This window comes from Oncorhynchus mykiss, chromosome 12, assembly GCF_057628025.1.
Source record: "Oncorhynchus mykiss isolate SJ-2025 chromosome 12, ASM5762802v1, whole genome shotgun sequence".
In the NCBI taxonomy this organism is placed as follows: domain Eukaryota; kingdom Metazoa; phylum Chordata; class Actinopteri; order Salmoniformes; family Salmonidae; genus Oncorhynchus; species Oncorhynchus mykiss.
Window position 1 is genome coordinate 78478229 of NC_143033.1, and position 20490 is coordinate 78498718.

General features: G+C 47.3%; 1 protein-coding gene across 3 annotated transcripts in view; it reads left to right on the plus strand.

Annotated features, from left to right (window-relative positions):
* LOC110538388 (protein TANC2) overlaps positions 1-20490 on the plus strand; it is a 145808-nt gene that overhangs the window by 116989 nt on the left and 8329 nt on the right. For 2 of the 3 annotated variants that reach the window (XM_036938417.2, XM_036938418.2), the window contains exons 5-21: positions 289-437; positions 3328-3523; positions 3895-4152; positions 10510-10635; positions 11993-12028; positions 12457-12738; positions 13589-13710; positions 15482-15713; positions 15908-16158; positions 16363-16560; positions 16724-17055; positions 17246-17354; positions 17483-17605; positions 19334-19570; positions 19790-19975; positions 20062-20155; positions 20252-20385. In XM_036938417.2, the coding sequence (XP_036794312.2) occupies positions 289-437; positions 3328-3523; positions 3895-4152; positions 10510-10635; positions 11993-12028; positions 12457-12738; positions 13589-13710; positions 15482-15713; positions 15908-16158; positions 16363-16560; positions 16724-17055; positions 17246-17354; positions 17483-17605; positions 19334-19570; positions 19790-19975; positions 20062-20155; positions 20252-20385 (3065 nt within the window). The remainder of the gene's footprint in view (positions 1-288; positions 438-3327; positions 3524-3894; positions 4153-10509; positions 10636-11992; positions 12029-12456; positions 12739-13588; positions 13711-15481; positions 15714-15907; positions 16159-16362; positions 16561-16723; positions 17056-17245; positions 17355-17482; positions 17606-19333; positions 19571-19789; positions 19976-20061; positions 20156-20251; positions 20386-20490) is intronic. The other variant, XM_036938420.2, reaches the window with a different exon arrangement.

The following is a 20490-nucleotide window of genomic DNA, read 5'->3' on the forward strand; positions in this document are numbered from 1 at the left end:
AGTTATGTGTGTGTTGTGGTGAGAGATTTGGTGGTTGTTTTTGGTGGTAGAGCAGTGCACATGATTCTTTCAATTCAACTAAACTGAGAGTGAGAGCCAGCCAACTAGACTAGATTAAGGGGTTGCCTCATTATGGTTCCGGATTGAGAATTGATCCCCTCAGGCTTAATTTGCTGCAGATCCATACATATTTCTCCTGGTATCTGTATCGCTGTACTGTGGTGTTGATCTGAATCCTTTCTTGCTCTCCCTCCCTCCCCATCTCCATCTCTCCCTCCATCCTTCCAGGTGAGGAGAGCCAGGAGCTGGGCCCCCCTCCCTCTGTGGACGAGGCAGCCAACACCCTGATGACGCGCCTGGGCTTCCTCCTGGGAGACAAGATGAACGAGGGACAGTCGGGCTCACAGTACGACATGGACAACCACGATGACAGCCAGGTAGGTTACACACACACACGCACACTACACACACACTAGAGTACAGTAAGAGCATGGACGACCACGACGACAGCCAGGTAGGTTACACACACGCACACTACACACACACTAGAGTACAGTAAGAGCATGGACGACCACGACGACGGCCAGGTAGGTTACACACACGCACACTACACACACACTAGAGTACAGTAAGAGCATGGACGAACACGACCACGGACAGGTAGGTTACACACACGCACACTACACACACACTAGAGTACAGTAAGAGCATGGACGAACACGACCACGGACAGGTAGGTTACACACACGCACACTACACACACACTAGAGTACAGTAAGAGCATGGACGAACACGACCACGGACAGGTAGGTTACACACACGCACACTACACACACACTAGAGTACAGTAAGAGCATGGACGAACACGACCACGGACAGGTAGGTTACACACACGCACACTACACACACACTAGAGTACAGTAAGAGCATGGACGAACACGACCACGGACAGGTAGGTTACACACACGCACACTACACACACACTAGAGTACAGTAAGAGCATGGACGAACACGACGACGGCCAGGTAGGTTACACACACGCACACTACACACACACTAGAGTACAGTAAGAGCATGGACGAACACGACCACGGACAGGTAGGTTACACACACGCACACTACACACACACTAGAGTACAGTAAGAGCATGGACGAACACGACCACGGACAGGTAGGTTACACACCCTTTTGTCATGCAGTTACAGTATATTATTATTAGTTTGTCAATACTTTGGAGTCTTTAAAGACCCATCATGGCATCAGGATACAAAGTGCAGGCTTTCTCCTAGATGAGTAGTCACTACTGTAGGTGGTCAACACACAATGTGGTCCAGCTTATAAGGGCCCCACAGCTATAGAAGCACACCCCAAATCAGTGGGATGTGCAGATCACTTTCCAAGGCCTCTTAAGCATCGGAACCAAGTGGACCATTTTGTAGATTACGTCACTTGTTTACGGCAAACTCAATGGCCCCTGACACCAGTATGCGCTGGCTCAGAAAATGTTTGTGAAGATCTGGCCTGTTTGTAAAGATCAATCCTGTGAGTTACGGATAACCTAGCTCTGAGTGAGGGACTCTAGGCTCTCCTTCACTCCTGCAGAGCAGAACCAACAGACCGTGACACAGGGCAGGGGAAGGTAACCAGGGGAAGGTAACCCGCTACCTCGGTCGCCGCATGCCACATTCTCTTGTCTAAGCAGTGTGCCTCCACAGAGGCCTATCCAATGGTGCTGGAGCGACTCCCCCTTAAATCCTGACCCACTTTTCCAAACTTCACACATTGGGTGCATCTTTATTTTTTTTATTTTTTTGTTGTTGTTGAATTTTTACCCCTTTTTCTCCCCAATTTCGGGGTATCCAATTGTTGTAGTAGCTACTATCTTGTCTCATCGCTACAACTCCCGTACGGGCTCGGGAGAGACGAAGGTTGAAAGTCATGCGTCCTCCGATACACAACCCAACCAAGCCGCACTGCTTCTTAACACAGCGCGCATCCAACCCGGAAGCCAGCCGCACCAATGAGTCGGAGGCTACACCGTGCACCTGGCAACCTTGGTTAGCGTGCACTGCGCCCGGCCCGCCACAGGAGTCGCTTGTGCGCGATGAGACAAGGACATCCCTACCGACCAAACCCGGACGACGCTAGGCCAATTGTGCTTCGCCCCACGGACCTCCCGGTCGCAGCCGGTTACGACAGAGCCTGGGCGCGAACCCAGGGACTCTGATGGCACAGCTGGCGCTGCAGTACAGCGCCCTTAACCACTGCGTGGGTGCATCTTAAGCAATGATCTGACTCTGGCTCATTTTGCCTTTATCGGTCTTTGTGATCTGTTGAGGTGAGTGGAAGGACATGAGGAGAGGAGAGCTTGTTTAGACTATTGAGTACACCCCTTGTTCTGCACAGCTCAGCAGTATGCCTTTGGTTCGGTCCTTCGTGCCAAACTGCAGTGGTAACAAAAGCCAGCCCTGGTTTTCTCTAGTCTCAGTTTAGATGCCTGCCACTCCCGCGCAAGCAGATGCAGTCTGGGTAGGCTAGGTAGGCGGGAACCTCCCGTTCTATATTCATGTCTACGTCGCCTCCCTTAACACATCCGAATCACAACAGAGTTGTTAACATGACCAAGGAGCATTCCACACTTGGAGGCCCTCTGTCTTGCGCCAAACCTTCCCTAAGAAGTCACTCACAACTCTGCTCATATCCTGGTCTCCCGGCCACTTCTGTGTATTTCTATGCTATTCTGATTAATCTCCCGATTTATTTTCAAATGACTGTCTAAATCAATTTGTTTTTCGTTTAGAGCCAGGGCCATGGATAATTGATGAACAGATTGTCTGGAATAAGAATCCAGCATGCCCGGAGGTGGGCCTGCCTCTCTCTCTCCCTGCCCCTGCTCAATAGATCAAAGTATAACTGGATCTATTCTACTTGCGTGGCTCACTAAACGTATTGATATTCTACTGAATTAGAATTCATTATATTGCAAAAAATAGTTCACTCATGAAAATAATTGCATGAGTCATCAAAAGATATTAAAAAGAGATGACTCTACGGTTACACATGCACTGGAATAATATGACCGGCAAGGACTGTATCAATGAGAAAGAATGCTAGGATCAGCAATCATCTTGTCGGTCTATGGTGTGCGTGTGCATGTGGGTGCACGTGTGTGTGTGTAGGCTACTTTGTACATGTGATATGTCAACTGGCTGTGCCTTATCATAATTTAATCATGGCTAATTTACCTGATCATTTCTCATGGGTTGATGCAGTCCAGTGTATCACTGTACTTCAGTATTGACCTGACCCTTCCTCCCTCCCTACCAGGGCATGATGTCAGTGACCCAGCGGATCAGCCCCTGCTCCAGCCTGGCCAGCAGCACAGCCTCTCCCCCTGCAAGCAGCCCCTGCTCCACGCTGCCCCCAGGAGGGGCCCCCGGGAAACACGCTTCCGGAGACTGCGCCTATGGTTCCATCACCAGCCCCACCTCCACCCTGGAGAGCAGGGACAGCGGCATCATCGGTGAGGGACAGACACTCACTTATTTTATGGAAGTTATGTAATGTTTCCCATGTATTTCCTGGCATGCCAAACGTTTACACTGAAAGCCATGTTTTCTGTAACAATTTGATATACTCATGTTTTAATTCTTTACATTTTGGAAAAGCCAGGTGATGGGGTTAGCTGCATTTTTAAATATGTTTGCTTTATATCCTTATGGGCTCTACTTTTGGGAGATTTTGTTATTGTTATAACATTGACTTTGAGGCGTGTAATTGAATGACGAGTAAACTCGCCTTGCTCCATGGGCCTTAATCAGTTTTAAACTAAGCAGAGTCTCTAAAGAACTGCAACACTGCATATATTTGTCTAAACTACCTTTTATCTGCCAGCCACACTGACCAGCTACTCTGAGAATGCTGACCGGGGTGGGGGGAAGCATGGGGAGGGCTCGCGGGGTAGCCTGAAGCTGTGGCAGACCCAGAAGTGTTTGGGCACAGACTCGTTCCTGTACCGCGTGGATGAGAACATGGCTGCCTCCACCTACAGCCTGAACAAGATCCCAGAGAGGAGCCTGGAGACGGCCCACTCCTCCCACTCTGCCCACTCCATCCCCCTCTACCTCATGCCCCGGCCCAACTCTGTGGCAGGTGAGTCACTGTGCCAGCCACACCTCTTGTCTATTTGTTTACCACATTTCATTGCACACTTTTACGCCAAAGTGGCACACAAGTGAATGTGCCGCTAAAGGTAGGAGATTCATTACCCGTTGGAAGTTTGGGTCTGTTCTATATCAATTTCCATTCAGACAATGACCTGAAACTCAGAATTAATTGAAAATCCTTATAGGGTTTGGCTATATTACTTTCATAAATGTGTAATATCTAGTTACCAAGTTGTAATTGACCCCCTTCTCAGCATCTGAGACTGCCTGAGTGTTCCCACCTCATTTAGGTGCTCTTATTTAACCCCCTGTGCCCCTCCGACATTAACTTTAAAGGAATAGGGAACGTTAATGTTCTCACAGTACCTGAGGATGGGGGGTGAATACCATGGATGCCAGGGTAAAACATTCCTTCAGGGTGAGGAAAGCCCCACAGATTCCCCTGTGTGTTCAAAAAAAGTGTTCAAACATGTGTTTTCAATGTCCTCTCTATGTCGGGGCATATAAAAGCAGCATAGCAAGCTGGTTCTAAAAAGCCTGTAGCTCCTCACCTCTGACTTGGCCTATCCAGTGGGATGAATGGAGCTGGGCTAGCAGTGTTTAAGGGATCGATCATGCAGGGGTTTACGTTGTTTGGCCTTTTTCTTTTGACTTCTGACACATGCCCTCTAAGAGGCCACTGTGCAAACAAAGCTTATTGAAGAGTCAGGGAAGAAAGCTGGGCATGGTGGGAGAATGGGGGAGGAGACTGATATAGAAGAGAGAAAGGGAAAGGAATAGAGATGTAAAGAGAGGGAGACAAACTGATAGAGGAATAAAGAGAGAAAGGATATACAGTAGGGGGGGACACTGATAAAAGGAAAAAAGTCAAACAGATACAGGAGAGAAGGGGAGAATGTGTGGCATAGATTCCAGTCATCAGGACAGTAAGATGGAAGGAATGAGCAACATTAGTTTAGTAGAGAGAGAGGGGAGTCTGCGTAAGAAAGATGGATAGAGAGAAGAAAAGGAGGGAGGATAAACTGGGCATGGAGAGGCTTGGCCCAGGCAGCACTGAAACATCAAAGCCATGGGCATAGTCCCTCTGGTGACTGGGGAGAGAGACGGAGGGGGAGATGGAGCGAGAGAATCACACAGAGAGAAAAAGAAAGATAGGAGGGAGGCACCCTGGTAACGAGGGAGCGGAGCGAGATAAAGTGTGAATGTTGGAGAGAACGAGTGCAGCTCCCCAAGTCCACCACTGCAGTATTCAAATTGTATTAGTCACAGGCGCCGAATACAACAGGTGTAGACCTTACAGTGAAATGCTTACTTACGAGCCCCTAACCAACAATGCAGTTTAAAAAAAAGAATACAAATAAGAATAAGAAATAAAAGTAACAAGTAATTAAAGAGCAGCAGTAAAATAACAATAGCAAGACTATATACAGGGGGGTACCGGTACAGAGTCAATGTGCGGGGTCACCGGTTAGTTGAGGTAATATGTACATGTAGGTAGCATTATTAAAGGGACTATGCCTAGATGATAACAACAGAGAGTAGTAGCGGTGTAAAGGGGGGTGGATGCAAATATTCTGGGTGGCCATTTGATTAGATGTTCAGGAGTTTTATGGCTCGGGGGTAGAAGCTGTTTAGAAGCCTCTTGGATCTAGACTTGGCACTCTGGTACCGCTTTCCATGCGGTAGCAGAGAGAACAGTCTATAAATAGGTTGGCTGGAGTCTTTGGCAATTTATAGGGCCTTCCTCTGACACCGCCTGGTATAGAGGTCCTGGATGGCAGGAAGATTGGCCCCAGTGATGTACTGGGCCGTATGCGCTACCCTCTGTAGTGCCTTGCGGTCGGAGGCCGAGCAGTTGCCATACCAGGCAGTGATGCAACCTGTCAGGATGCTCAAGATGGTGCAGCAGTAGAACCTTTTGAGGATCTGAGGACCCATGCCAAATATTTTCATTCTCCTGAGGGGGAATAGGTTTGGTCTTGCCCTCTTCACGACTGTCTTGGTGTGCTTGGACCAGGCAGGTAGCCTAGTGGTTAGAGTATTGGGCCAGTAACCGAAAGGTTGCTAGATAGAATCCCCGAGCTGACAAGGTAAAAATCTGTTGTTCTGCCCCTGAACAAGGCAGTTAACCCACTGTTCCTAGGCCATCATTGTAAATAATAATTTGTTCTAATCTGACTTGCGTAGTTAAATAAAGGTAATAATATATATATATTTTTTAAAGTTAGTTTGTTGCTGGACACCAAGGAATTTGAAGCTCTCAACCTGCTCCACTGCAGCCCCATCAATGAGAATGGGGGCGTGCTCGGTCCACTTTTTCCTGTCATCCACAATCATCTCCTTTGTCTTGATCACGTTGAGGGAGACGTTGTTTTCCTGGCTCCACACGGCCAGGTCTCTGACCTCCCTATAGGCTGTCTCGTCGTGGTCGGTGATCAGGCCTACCACTGTTGGGTCATCGGCAAACTTAATGATGGTGTTGGAGTCGTGCCTGGCCATGCAGTCGTGGGTGAACAGGGAATACAGGACGGGACTGAGCACACACCCCTGAGGGTCCCCTGTGTTGAGGATCAGCGTGGCGGATGTGTTGTAACCTACCCTTACCACCTGGGGGCAGCCCGTCAGGAAGTCCAGGATCCAATTACAGAGGGAGGTGTTTAGTCCCAGGGTCCTTAGCTTATTGATGAGCTTTGAGGGCACTATGGTGTTAAACGCTGAGCTGTAGTCAATGAATAGCATTCTCACATAGGTTTTCCTTTTGGCCAGGTGGGAAAGGACAGTGTGGAGTGTAATAGGCATTGCATCATCTGTGGATCTGTTAGGGCGGTATGCAAATTGGAGTGGGTCTAGGGTTTCTGGGATAATGGTGTTGTGAGCCATGACCAGCCTTTCAAAGCACTTCATGGCTGCAGACGTGAGTGATACGGGTCGGTAGTCATTTAGGCAGGTTAGCTTAGTGTTCTTGGGCACAGGGACTATGGTGGTCTGCTTAAGATGTTGGTATTACAGACTCGGACATGGAGAGATTGAAAATGACAGTGAAGATACTTGCCAGTTGGTCAGTGCATGCTCGCAGTACACGTCTTGGTAATCCGTCGGGTCCTGCGGCCTTGTGAATGTTGACCTGTTTAAAGGTCTTACTCATATCGTCTGTGGAGAGCGTGATCATACAATCTTCCGGAACAGCTGGTGCTCTCATGCATGTTTCAGTGTTATTTGCCTCAAAGCTAGCATAGAAGTATTTTAGCTCGTCTGGTAGGCTCGTGTCACTGGGCAGCTCTTGACTGTGCTTTCCCTTGTAGTCTGTAATGGTTTGCAAGCCCTGCCACATCCAATGAGCGTCAGAGCCGGTGTAGTACGATTCGATCTTAGTCCTGTATTTGCGGGATTTCTTACAATTTTCCGGGTTAGAGTCCCGCTCCTTGAAAGCTGCAGCTCTAGCCTTTAGCTCAGTGTGGATGTTGCCTGTAATCCATGGCTTCTGGTTGGGGTATGGACGTACTGACGTCATCGATGCACTTATTGATGAAGCCAATGACTGATGTGGTGTACTCCTCAATGCCATCGGAGGAATCACAGAACATATTCCAGCCTGTGCTAGCAAAACAGTCCTGTAGCCTAGCATCTGCTTCATCTGACCACTTTTTATTGATCAAGTCACTGGTGCTTCCTGCTTTAATTTTTGCTTGTAAGCGGAAATCAGGAGGATAGAATTATGGTCCGATTTGCCAAATGGAGGGCGAGGGAGAGCATTCTCTCTGTTTAGTGTGGGAGTATAGGAAATAATATGACCTACAATCCTTTGGCCTTCGGGACTTTGTGGTTGTAGCTGGGCAATAGGCCGCCACAGTTCCTCATCCAATTAGAGACAGTGTTCTGTTGGATGTCACCAAACTTCATGTAGGGTTAGATGATTGTTGTGATTATGTTCTGCCCAACATAACTCAGTCCAGTTGCAAGCCTGGAAGTGATAATGGGACAACTGTCATGTCAAATATAACAGTATGTCAGCTTATAAATACAGCCCTAGTCTGTGGCATCTTGTAAACTGGGGACATTGTGAAATGGTAGATTGAATAACTGTATAGAGAGCTTTGATCATCACACACATGCCACTGAGAGGAGAGGAGTGATTCAGTGAGGGTCATTGCTCAGGGGGAGCAGTAGGTAGGGATGTTCTGGTCTGCTGTCCTTCTACACGCCTCAGGAGCAGAGCAGGGGCAGCCACCCACACTGGGCTCTGAACGAGAAGCTCTCTGCTCTCACTCCATATATCCTCTCTTTCTTTACCTCTACCTCGCTCCCTCCCCTTTCCCTCTAGCTTGTCTATTTCTCTCCTCACCTCTCCTCTCTCTTTCCCTCCTCTTCCAACCACCTCCTCCTCCATCTCTACCTCCTGCCTCTCTCATCTCCGTCTGCTCTCTTTCATCCTATGTAGTCAAGCTCACTTTCAAAATGACTCTGATCTCCTGGTTCAAATGCACTAGATTACTCCAACTGACAGAGAGGCTACCTTATGAGCCTTGACATTATGTTCTGCAGAAACGCACGCCTTCCTCCCACTTTCCTTCTCTCTCTCTCTCACTCTCTCTCTCTCTCCCAGCACATATCTCACATAGCAATGACTATTAAAAATACATAAAACACAAACCCAACTCCACCTAAGCAATGTGGTAGTGTGTGAAAATGTCCCCATAGCTCCACGTCAAGCCCTATGAGCTATGGCAGTGGCTACCCCATGGACATTTATCATTGATTATGTTTTAAATGTGTACAGTACCAGTCAAAAGATTGGAAACACCTACTCATTCAAGGGTTTTTCTTTATTTTTACTATTTTCTACATTGTAGAATAAGCGTGAAGACATCAAAACTATGACATAACACGTATGGAATCATATATTAACCAAAAAAGTGTTAAACAAATCAAAATATATTTTATATTTGAGATTCTTCAAATAGCCACCCTTTGCCTTGATGACAGATTGCACACTCTTGGCATTCTCTCAACCAGTCACCTGGAATGCATTTCAATTAACATGTGTGCCTTGTTAAGTTAATTTGTGGAATTTCTTTCCTTCTTAATGCATTTGAGCCAATCAGTTGTGTTGTGACAAGGTAGGGGTGGTATACAGAAGAAATCCCTATTTGGTAAAAGACCAAGTCCATATTATGACAAGAACAGCTCAAATAAGCAAAGCCAAACGACAGTCCATCATTACTTTTAAGACATGAAGGTCAGTCAATCTGGAAAATTTGAACATTTCTTCAAGTGTAGTCACAAAAACCATCAAGCGCTATGATGAAACTAGCTCTCATGAGGTCCACCACAGGAAAGGAAGACCCAGAGAATCATGTATTATTATTTTTATTATTGTTTCATTCACTTGTATTTTTGACCTGCACTGTTGGAGCGCATGTGACTAATAAACTAATCTAAAATCTAAGTCTAATTAATATAGCTGCTTTCCCACACCAAGGTCCCCGCAAACCACCGTAAATCTGAGATCCTACTCGCCACATACCTGCTACAGTTTTAGCTGTATTGCAGTGGAAAGGTAGTAGTCTGGGAGGGATCCCTGCCATAGGTAAAACAGATCACGGGTTGCAGTTTAGGTGAGTGGTGGATAGAACTTATTTTCCTCCATTTAATTGTTGTTAGCGCCAGCTAGCCCAGTGGTTCACAACTTTGTGCTATGTGGGTATGCAGGGTTTTATTGAAGCCCATTAAAAAAAACAGGATTACACTCTTTTCCTCGCAGGAAGGAAGGAGTTGCGTTGTCAGTCCCTTCCTGTAGCACAAGGTTATCTCTGTCATTCTCCATAAAGCTCTTATCCTAAAGATAAAAACTCTTCACTGCATTATCTTCCTACTCTTCTTTTTCTCCCTATTGAGAGACAGGGTTTTTTGGGACAACTGGAAGAGCTCCAGACTTGGGAATATTGTTATCAGAGAGGGGAACAACTAAACAAACTATCTGGAAAAGGGGTCGTCCGAGGAAGGAAATGTGTATGAGGTCGCACACTTTCACACAGGCTCACACACACATACACTCTACCACGCTATAGCTACACACATTAGTTCACATTAGTCTTGGACACTGACCAGTTTAAACCACTTCTGTTTGCTTGGAGATGGATTTCAAATGGGTCTGGTTCGTAGTGGATCTCAATGGGGAGGTATGGAACTGTTATGTTTGTCTATTTCCAAGGGTGTCTGTCGTTAGCATTAGCAATTTAGCATTCAGGTTTAGGCGGTTCAGTGATTCATGGCTTTGTTTGACTAACTTTCTTCTCTCTCATCTGTTGCAACCATTAACCACACACACACACACACACATTAGCCACGAGTTCGGCCCACCTGGAGGACCTGGCCTACCTGGATGAGCAGAGACACACTCCCCTGAGGACCTCCCTCAGGATGCCCCGTCAGAACTCTGGGTCCGGGCGCTCCGGACATGACCTTAGAGGTACGCTTCATATCTCTCTTGGTGGGGGTGTGGTTAATAAGTGGGCAGGTTTAGGATCTGAGTGGGCAGGTTTAGGATCTGAGTCGGCAGGTTTAGGATCTGAGTGTGGGATACTGATGGATGAGGAAATGGGGGTGGGGCCATTTTGGGGTGTGGGTCAGGGAGTGGAGGTAGGGTGATTTAGGGACTGTGGTTGTGAGGGGTAATTTTGTAGTGTGTGCTAAATCTGCTTCATCTTCCTATTTACTCCCATTCTACCTTGACCACGCCCAAAATCTGTCAAGGTGTGTGTGTTTGAGAGAGAGATTGTGTGTGTCTTTGAGTATACATGTAAGTCAGTATGTTAGTAAGTATGATTTGTGAGTGAGTGTATATCTGTGTAGACATACTTGGTGCACCCTCTAAACCCCTATCCCTGCCTGGTATTGGGTGATGCAACCCTCCCTTTGGGCCTGGTACACCGAACACACACATCCTGGTACACCTTAATCCGTCTCCCCTCCCAGATCAATGTTATTGACTTTCCTCCTCACCACTCCCTGGCTCATCTGTCACTGCAGGGGTCCTGTCTGAGGTCCCATCACTCATGGCCAAGGCTTTATAAGGCTTAAATCACACTCACACTAGCAAAGACACACACACTGAACACACATTGAACACCAACAAACACACACACAAAGAGACTTGCACATGCACACACACACACAGATATTCAGATGTATACACACAAATACACACACCCTATCTTTCTCCAATTCTCTATACCTCTCCCTCTATTCCTCCCTCTCTATTCCCTACCCTCTCGCTGACTGTATTTTTAGCCCCCTGTCTGTCACACTATCATGCTTACCACTGCACTTTCTCCCTAAGATCAGACCACACCGGGAATGAAAACTCATACAGAGATATCGCCTTACCTTTGCCTTTCTTACTCCTCAGTACAGAACTACTGGATGCACACACTCTCACAACCTCGGCTCTGAGGCATATACAGAAAACATGGTCTCCAAGAACAAGAAATATGCTCAAACGATATTTGTATGTGTCTGAGGCTTCATCCTAGGATCAGGGATGAAACATTGGGTGTGGCTCCCCACCACCCTGCTCCCTCCCTCCCTCTCACCATCCCCTCTCCTCTGCTAGCTAGATGCACCAACCCTCCCATCCATCTTCCCCTTTCTCCTCCCCTTCCCCTTACCTTCCATCTCTCTCTCTCTCTCTCTTTCTCTCTCTCTCTCTCTCTCTCTCTCTCTCTCTCTCTCTCTCTCTCTCTCTCTCTCTCTCTCTCTCTCTCTTTCTCATGCTTTGTCTCTCTCTCCTCTCTTGCGTTGTCTCTCTCCTCTGTCCTCTGCCTCAGCTTCTGCTTACAGCCATGCCTGGCAATCTAATTCACGTAAGTGATGCTCCTCTCTTTCTCTTCTCCCATTATAAGGCATTATACTGTTCTACATCAGTTAATGCCACGTTATAATGATGTGCTTATTAAACTAGTGGTGCTGCATTAGTAGGAGTACAGTATCCCTCTACTACAATATGTTATCTAATCCCCTGCACCCCGCTCTGCTAACAATATGTACTTGTTATATACAGGCAGTATCTACCCATACACTTAGTAATTCTGTTTCATTATGTAGTTCTTAGTATGAAGCCCAATGGTGGCGTTCACCCATGGTGTGTGTTATTTTGATGAACATCCCCCTCTATGGGTGACAAGCTGACGTTGCACTGAGGAAATGACAATGACAGTGCAGTGGACTCTACACATCAAGTCCTGTGTCTTTTCCCTCACCTGTAATCTGTCCCCTTCCTCTCTCTCTCCAGTACGCTTTGCCCCCTACCGCCCCCCGGATATCGCCCTCAAGCCCCTTCTGTTCGAGGTGCCCAGCCTGACAGCTGATTCGCTCTTCACCGGGAGGGAGTGGCTCTTCCACGAAGTGGACGCCCGTCTTCACGGCGACGACTCGGCAGCCAATCGAGGTGTGGTTGTCGTGGGCAACGTGGGCTTCGGCAAGACTGCCATCATCTCCCGCCTGGTGGCACTCAGCTGCCACGGCAACCGCATGAGGCAGATCGCCTCGGACAGCCCTCACGCCTCGCCCAAACGTACGCTTATACTGTCATACAGGAGTGAGTGAGTGAGTGAGTGAGTGAGTGAGTGAGTGTGTGTGTGTGTGTGTGTGTGTGTGTGTGTGTGGCAATGATCCATGCTGGCTGCAGCTAGAAGGGCCTGTTGTACTGGGCAATGGTGGAAAAAGTACCCAATTGTCATACTTGAGTAAAAGTACCTTAATAGAAAGTTACTTAGGTGAAAGTCACCCAGTAAAATACTACTTGAGTAAAAGTATTTGGTTCTAAATATACTTAAGTATCAAAAGTAAATGGAATTGGTCAAATATACTTAAGTACCAAATTCATAATATTAAGCAAAGCATATGGCACCATTTTCTTGTTTTTATAATGTATGGATAGCCAGGGGTACACTCCATCACTGAGATGGATACAAACTATGCATCTGCGTTTAGTGAATCTGCCAGATCAGAGACAATAGGGATGACCATGTGTTCTCTTGATAAGCGTGTGAATTTGACAATTTTCCTGTCCTGTGAAGCACTCGGCATGTAATGAGTACTTTTTGATGGCAGGGAAAATGTATGGAGTAAAAAGTACATTCCTTTTTGGGGGGGAATGTAGTGTAAGTAAAAGTTGTCCAAAATATAAATAGTAAAGTACAGATACCCCCCAAAAATACTTAAAAATGATACTGAAGTATTTTATACCACTGGTACTGGGTCTTAAGATGCGTGTAAAAAGCATCCTTGTGTCTGTGTAAATAATGCACACAGTAGATGCACTCAACTTGATCTATAAACGTACTTCTCTCTCTCTCACTCACTCACTCACTCACTCACTCACTCACTCACTCACTCACTCACTCACTCACTCACACACACAGATGGGGAGACCCTGCCCCTCACCCAGCCCCAGCACTCCCATGGCACCCTGGGGGGCAGCTGCCCTGGCACCCCCGAGATGAGGAGACGCCAGGAGGAGGCTTTACGGCGGCTCGCCTCACAGGTACAGTACTACTACACCACCACACCACGGCTGCATCTCAGTAGTCTTAAGTACCATTCAAGACCACCTGACCAGCTGGGTGAATCCTTGCTCAGAGGTACATGTCTGGTTTACACTATGTTCTATTTTTATTTAAACGTTCTACAACGGTGTGCCTTACTGAACGTGGCCCGGATTCAACTAATTAACTGGTCATTGAGACATTGCTAAGGGGGAAGGTGTGTTGATACTGGTCTGAAATCAAAGCCTGCACATCTGCTCCTTTGTTCTTCAGTGTCAGCAGCTCTTTCCTACAGTGTCTCTGGTCTAGAGGCTGTCTCTGCCCTCTGACCTCCTTGTGGCCTTGTCCTCTCCCTTCTCACTCTATTATTCATTCTCTCTATCCGCTGCCGCTCTTCTCTCATTCTCTCCATTATCTGCATTCCGTTCGTTCTACATCCTTTTCTCTCGCCATGCTCTCTCCCTATGTCCTTAACCCATCCTGTCTAGCAACACTGATGCTAATGTCTTCCTTTATTCACTTAGCACTCTCCCTCTTCCTCCATCCACTGTCAACTCCTGCTATCCAATCTAGCTCTTCATTCCGTCTCTCTTTTTTTTCTCTCTGTCTATCTCTTTCCATTCCATTTTCATGACTGGTGGTGTTGTGCAGACACAGCAGAAAAACAAAGGGAAGCTCTCACTCCCCCCCCTCTCTCTCTTGCTGTCTCTCTCTTGTTTCCTCTGTCTCTGTGCTATGACCTAATGAAATATGCATAGGCCCAGGGAGCAGTGTTCCAGCCGAGCCATTAGATCCCCTTAGCGGCCACATGCATTCTTAATGATAGCCTGCTCCAGTGGTTGACCCACGCACATACACTTTCTACACATACTTTACACTCACACTTTACACACACACACCCACACTACACACAACACTAGCACACACAAGCATCACAAATACTACAGACATCCCTGTGGATGTCAGTGGCCAGAAGCATATGGCTATGAATATGTGTATGACCTGAGTGAAGTGCTCTGGTCTGGTCTGAAATAATCCTGAGCGAAGCTTTAAATTGGAGCCAGTCTGAAGACAACTGGCTTTCCTCAGCACTCCAAGTCCAATCTATCCAAGGCGGCGCTGTATTATACCATACATTAATCTACAGATCTTGGATCAGACTACCTAACCTTATCCAACAAGGGGGTTAAAAATAATCTGATCCTGGACCATTTCACCACCCCCAGGGTCTTAGTGCCAGTCAACTCCTCTGACACACTAGAGACAAAAACCTGACAGTCACAACAAGCTACACAGCAGTCATCACTCTTCAATGAATAATGTAACATGGTATTGTTTTTCGACATTGTTTTAATGAAGCCTCAATCTGTAGCTGTGCTTCAGTCTGCGTTAACTCTCTTGTGTCATAAAGATAATAGTGGTTAGTTGGCACAGAATGTCACCTAGGCCTGTTTGGTTCGTGTTTTATTTGATTGTTACGTGCTGAAGATTCAAGACGGAATATATTTGTGTGGCTTGATTTGCGCCCTCTTCAAATCAAATTATTTTGGTCACATACACGTGTTTAGCAGATGTTATTGCGTGTGTAGGGAAATGCTTGTGGATTGTTAAATGTACCTCTCTCTTTGGAAAAATAAAGTGTGATAATCAGAGATATCGAGATAAAATATAAAATATATTTTCAATTTCAATGGGATTACCTATATAAAAGTCATATATTTTTTGGAAATCTCCCCCACCCCACTCACTTCCACTCTCTATCGCCCCCAGGTGGTGGCATACCACTACTGCCAGGCAGACAACGCCTACACGTGCCTGGTGCCAGAGTTTGTCCACAACGTGGCGGCTCTGCTGTGCCGGGCACCCCAGCTCATGGCCTACAGGGAGCAGCTTCTGCGGGAGCCCCACCTGCAGAGCACCCTCAGTCTGCGCTCCTGTGTCCAGGACCCCCTCAATGCCTTCAGGAGGGGCGTGCTGGAGCCCCTCGACATCCTGCACAGAGGTCAGGGGTGTTCAAGGTTTTATGGAACTGCATAGGAGCTGGTCATTTGATAACTTGTTATTTCCTCTCAGGGTTTGGGCCAACTCCATTCATGTTTTCCAAAAAAGAACTAAATGTCCCATCTCAGTAGCTAATAGTTAGTTATTTCCACTTCTTGTCCTGATAAACAACCTTGTTGTCTTTGTGTTCATCAGAGAGGAAGATAGCATGTGAGGAGGACCTAATCATTCTGGTAGACGGGCTGAATGAGGCAGAGTTCCACAAGCCGGACTACGGCGACACCATCACCTCCTTCTTGTGTAAGACCATGGAACGCTTTCCTCCCTGGCTCAAACTGGTGGTCACCGTCAGGACCTCCCTACAGGAGATCACACATCCCCTTTCGTTCCACCGTATCTCTCTTGACCGCCTGGAGGAGAATGATGCCATAGACCAGGACCTGCAGGTAGGGTTCAGGTTTACACCAAACCATCTGTCTGACATCTTTACTCTCTGATAGTCATCTCTCACTTCAACCTCAATCATTGTAGTAAAAGTAGTCGATCGTGATTTAAAACAATTATCGTCAACTATTGTGATAAAAGCAGTCATGGTGATAGTATTACCGAGTTATCATGATGCTGAACTCCTTTGTCTTCCCAACCTGCAGGGCTACCTGCTGCAGCGGATCCAGGGCAGTGCTGAGATCCAGAGCAACGTGTCTCTCAACGGGCGTCTGGACAACGCAGCCTTCGCCAAGCTGAGCACCCACCTTAAGGCCCTGAGCCGTGGCTCCTACCTCTACCTGAAACTGACGCTGGACCTCATCGAGAAGGGCTACCTGGTGCTCAAGAGCTCCAGCTTCAAGGTGAGTCTGTGTCTCAGTCCTGGAGCTATATACTGTATGTCACTCAAGGTTTTTGCTTGTGTTCCATACTCTGCCTGTTTGTGTGTTTATCTCTCTCTGTAAAAGTTCATATGATGTTTCCTTACAAAACTGACCCGAGGTGTTTCTCCATGTCTCCCCCCAGGTGGTGCCGGTGAGCCTGGCTGAGGTGTACCTGCTGCAGCTCAACATGCGTTTCCCCACCCAGTCGTCCTTCGAGCGTGCCCTCCCCCTGCTCAACGTGGCCGTGGCCTCCCTCCACCCCCTCACGGACGAGCAGGCATACGGGGCAGTGAACGCTGGCACCGTGCAAGGCCCTGCCCTGGACTGGGAAGACTTCCAGGGGAGACTGGAGCTGCTATCGCCCTTCCTGGTGCGGAGGAGGGACGGAACACGTATGTTCACACACCCCTCCTTCAGGGAGTGGCTCATCTGGAGGGAGGACGGGGAGAAGACCAAGTTCCTCTGTGACCCGAGGTAGGGAGACACTGGTCCACTGAGAGGAACCAACAGACCCTCTGCAAAGCCAGCGTGTACCTGGAACATCAATATTTACAGCTGGAATTTGTGGAGCTTTCTGTTCTTAATTTCTCTCCCTCTCTCTACATCTATCTTTATCAACTTTCACTATTTTCTTCCTCCCTTCTCCATCTCTCTCTGGCTGTAGGAGTGGCCACACTCTCCTGGCCTTCTGGTTCTCACGTCAGGAGGGCAAACTGAACCGGCAGCAGACCATAGACCTGGGCCACCACATCCTCAAAGCACACATCTTCAAGGTAACGGCACACCACCACCACACAACACATCACTACAGCACGCTAACACACCTCCAACATCTGAGTCAATGGCTTCTACCCACTGTGCAGTAACACTGCTGTTGATATTACTGTTATCTTCTCCACAGGGCCTGAGTAAGAAGGTTGGGGTCTCCTCGTCAGTCCTGCAGGGGCTCTGGGTCTCTTACAGCACAGAGGGGCTCTCCACTGCTCTGGCCTCACTGAGGAACCTTTACACACCCAACATCAAGGTACTGGACACACTCTCACCAGCAATGGCCTAACCAAAGCACTATTGCATTACATGTTTGGTGTATTGGTTACAGTGCCTTGCGAAAGTATTCGGCCCCCTTGAACTTTGCGACCTTTTGCCACATTTCAGGCTTCAAACATAAAGATATAAAACTGTATTTTTTTGTGAAGAATCAACAACAAGTGGGACACAATCATGAAGTGGAACGACATTTATTGGATATTTCAAACTTATTTAACAAATCAAAAACTGAAAAATTGGGCGTGCAAAATTATTTAGCCCCCTTAAGTTAATACTTTGTAGCTCCACCTTTTGCTGCGATTACAGCTGTAAGTCGCTTTTGGTATGTCTCTATCAGTTTTGCACATCGAGAGACTGACATTTTTTCCCATTCCTCCTTGCAAAACAGCTCGAGCTCAGTGAGGTTGGATGGAGAGCATTTGTGAACAGCAGTTTTCAGTTCTTTCCACAGATTCTCGATTGGATTCAGGTTTGGACTTTGACTTGGCCATTCTAACACCTGGATATATTTATTTTTGAACCATTCCATTGTAGATTTTGCTTTATGTTTTGGATCATTGTCTTGTTGGAAGACAAATCTCCGTCCCAGTCTCAGGTCTTTTGCAGACTCCATCAGGTTTTCTTCCAGAATGGTCCTGTATTTGGCTCCATCCATCTTCCCATAAATTTTAACCATCTTCCCTGTCCCTGCTGAAGAAAAGCAGGCCCAAACCATGATGCTGCCACCACCATGTTTGACAGTGGGTATGGTGTGTTCAGGGTGATGAGCTGTGTTGCTTTTAGGCCAAACATAACGTTTTGCATTGTTGCCAAAAAGTTCAATTCTGGTTTCATCTGACCAGAGCACCTTCTTCCACATGTTTGGTGTGTCTCCCAGGTGGCTTGTGGCAAACTTTAAACAACACTTTTTATGGATATCTTTAAGAAATGGCTTTCTTCTTGCCACTCTTCCATAAAGGCCAGATTTGTGCAATATACGACTGATTGTTGTCCTATGGACAGAGTCTCCCACCTCAGCTGTAGATCTCTGCAGTTCATCCAGAGTGATCATGGGCCTCTTGGCTGCATCTCTGATCAGTCTTCTCCTTGTATGAGCTGAAAGTTTAGAGGGACGGCCAGGTCTTGGTAGATTTGCCGTGGTCTGATACTCCTTCCATTTCAATATTATTGCTTGCACAGTGCTCCTTGGGATGTTTAAAGCTTGGGAAATCTTTTTGTATCCAAATCCGGCTTTAAACTTCTTCACAACAGTATCTCGGACCTGCCTGGTGTGTTCCTTGTCCTTCATGATGCTCTCTGCGCTTTTAACGAACCTCTGAGACTATCACAGTGCAGGTGCATTTATACGGAGACTTGATTACACACAGGTGGATTGTATTTATCATCATTAGTCATTTAGGTCAACATTGGATCATTCAGAGATCCTCACTGAACTTCTGGAGAGAGTTTGCTGCACTGAAAGTAAAGGGGCTGAATAATTTTGCACGCCCAATTTTTCAGTTTTTGATTTGTTAAAAAAGTTTGAAATATCCAATAAATGTCGTTCCACTTCATGATTGTGTCCCACTTGTTGTTGATTCTTCACACAAAAATACAGTTTTATATATTTATGTTTGAAGCCTGAAATGTGGCAAAAGGTCGCAAAGTTCAAGGGGGCCGAATACTTTCGCAAGGCACTGTATATGTCTGACACTCCTCCCTCTAGGTGAGTCGTTTGTTGGTCCTAGGCGGCGCCAACGTTAACTACCGTTCTGAGGTTCTGAACAATGCCCCATTGCTGTGTGTCCACGCCCACCTGGGCTACACGGAGACAGCCGGCCTGCTGCTGGAGAACGGAGCGCACGTAGACGGGGAGTCCGACAGCGGCCTCACCCCGCTGGGCTATGCCGCCGCCGCTGGACACCTGTCCATCGTCACTGCGCTCTGCGCCTGCAAGGCTAAGGTCAGGGACCAACCACCACTACTGTGCATACTGTCACTTTGGCAATTGAGGTTTATTACAACAGCATTATGATGCATTTGCACAACACGATATAACTCTCTGGCAGCCATGTTGGAACCTACTGGGCAAAATGTACCAATAGGTATTTTTGAACAGTGTCTGCATGTGACTTCTGTGTGTGTGCATGTGTATAATGACCCTATCTCTCCCTGTGTGTAGGTGGACCACCTGGACAGGAACGGTCAGTGTGCGCTGGTGCACGCTGCACTGCGAGGACACCTGCAGGTGGTCAAGTTCCTGATGCAGAGTGACTGGAACCCTGACGGACAGCCCCAAGGAGCCTTCACCAAGAGTCACGCTGTCCAGCAGGCCCTTATAGCAGGGGCCAGCATGGGATACACAGAGGTACACACGCATGTGCACACACACACACACACACAAACACACACCCACCGTACACACACTAAGTCTGAATGTTGTCTCCTGTACAGATCGCCTCTTACCTATTGGACCTGCCAGAGAAGGATGAGGAGGAGGAGGAGCGAGCACAGATCAACAACTTTGACACACTCTGGGGAGAGACTGGTACGTGTTATATTAGTTTGTTTGTGTATGACTGTATCAAAGTCTGTCGAATGCTTTTACCCACACTGACCCTGGCTTCCCCCTCTCCCACTGTAGCTCTGACTGCAGCAGCAGGCAGGGGGAAGCTGGATGTGTGCAGGCTGCTGTTGGAACAAGGGGCAGCGGTTGGACAGCCTAACCGCCGGGGCATCGTGCCTCTCTTCAGCGCTGTGCGCCAGGGACATTGGCAGGTGGGTGGGCACTTTTTGAATTTCATACCCATTCATTATTTCAAGTCACAAAGCCATACAACTTAAATTGGAAATATTCAAATACACTACTGGCAATGATAGAGA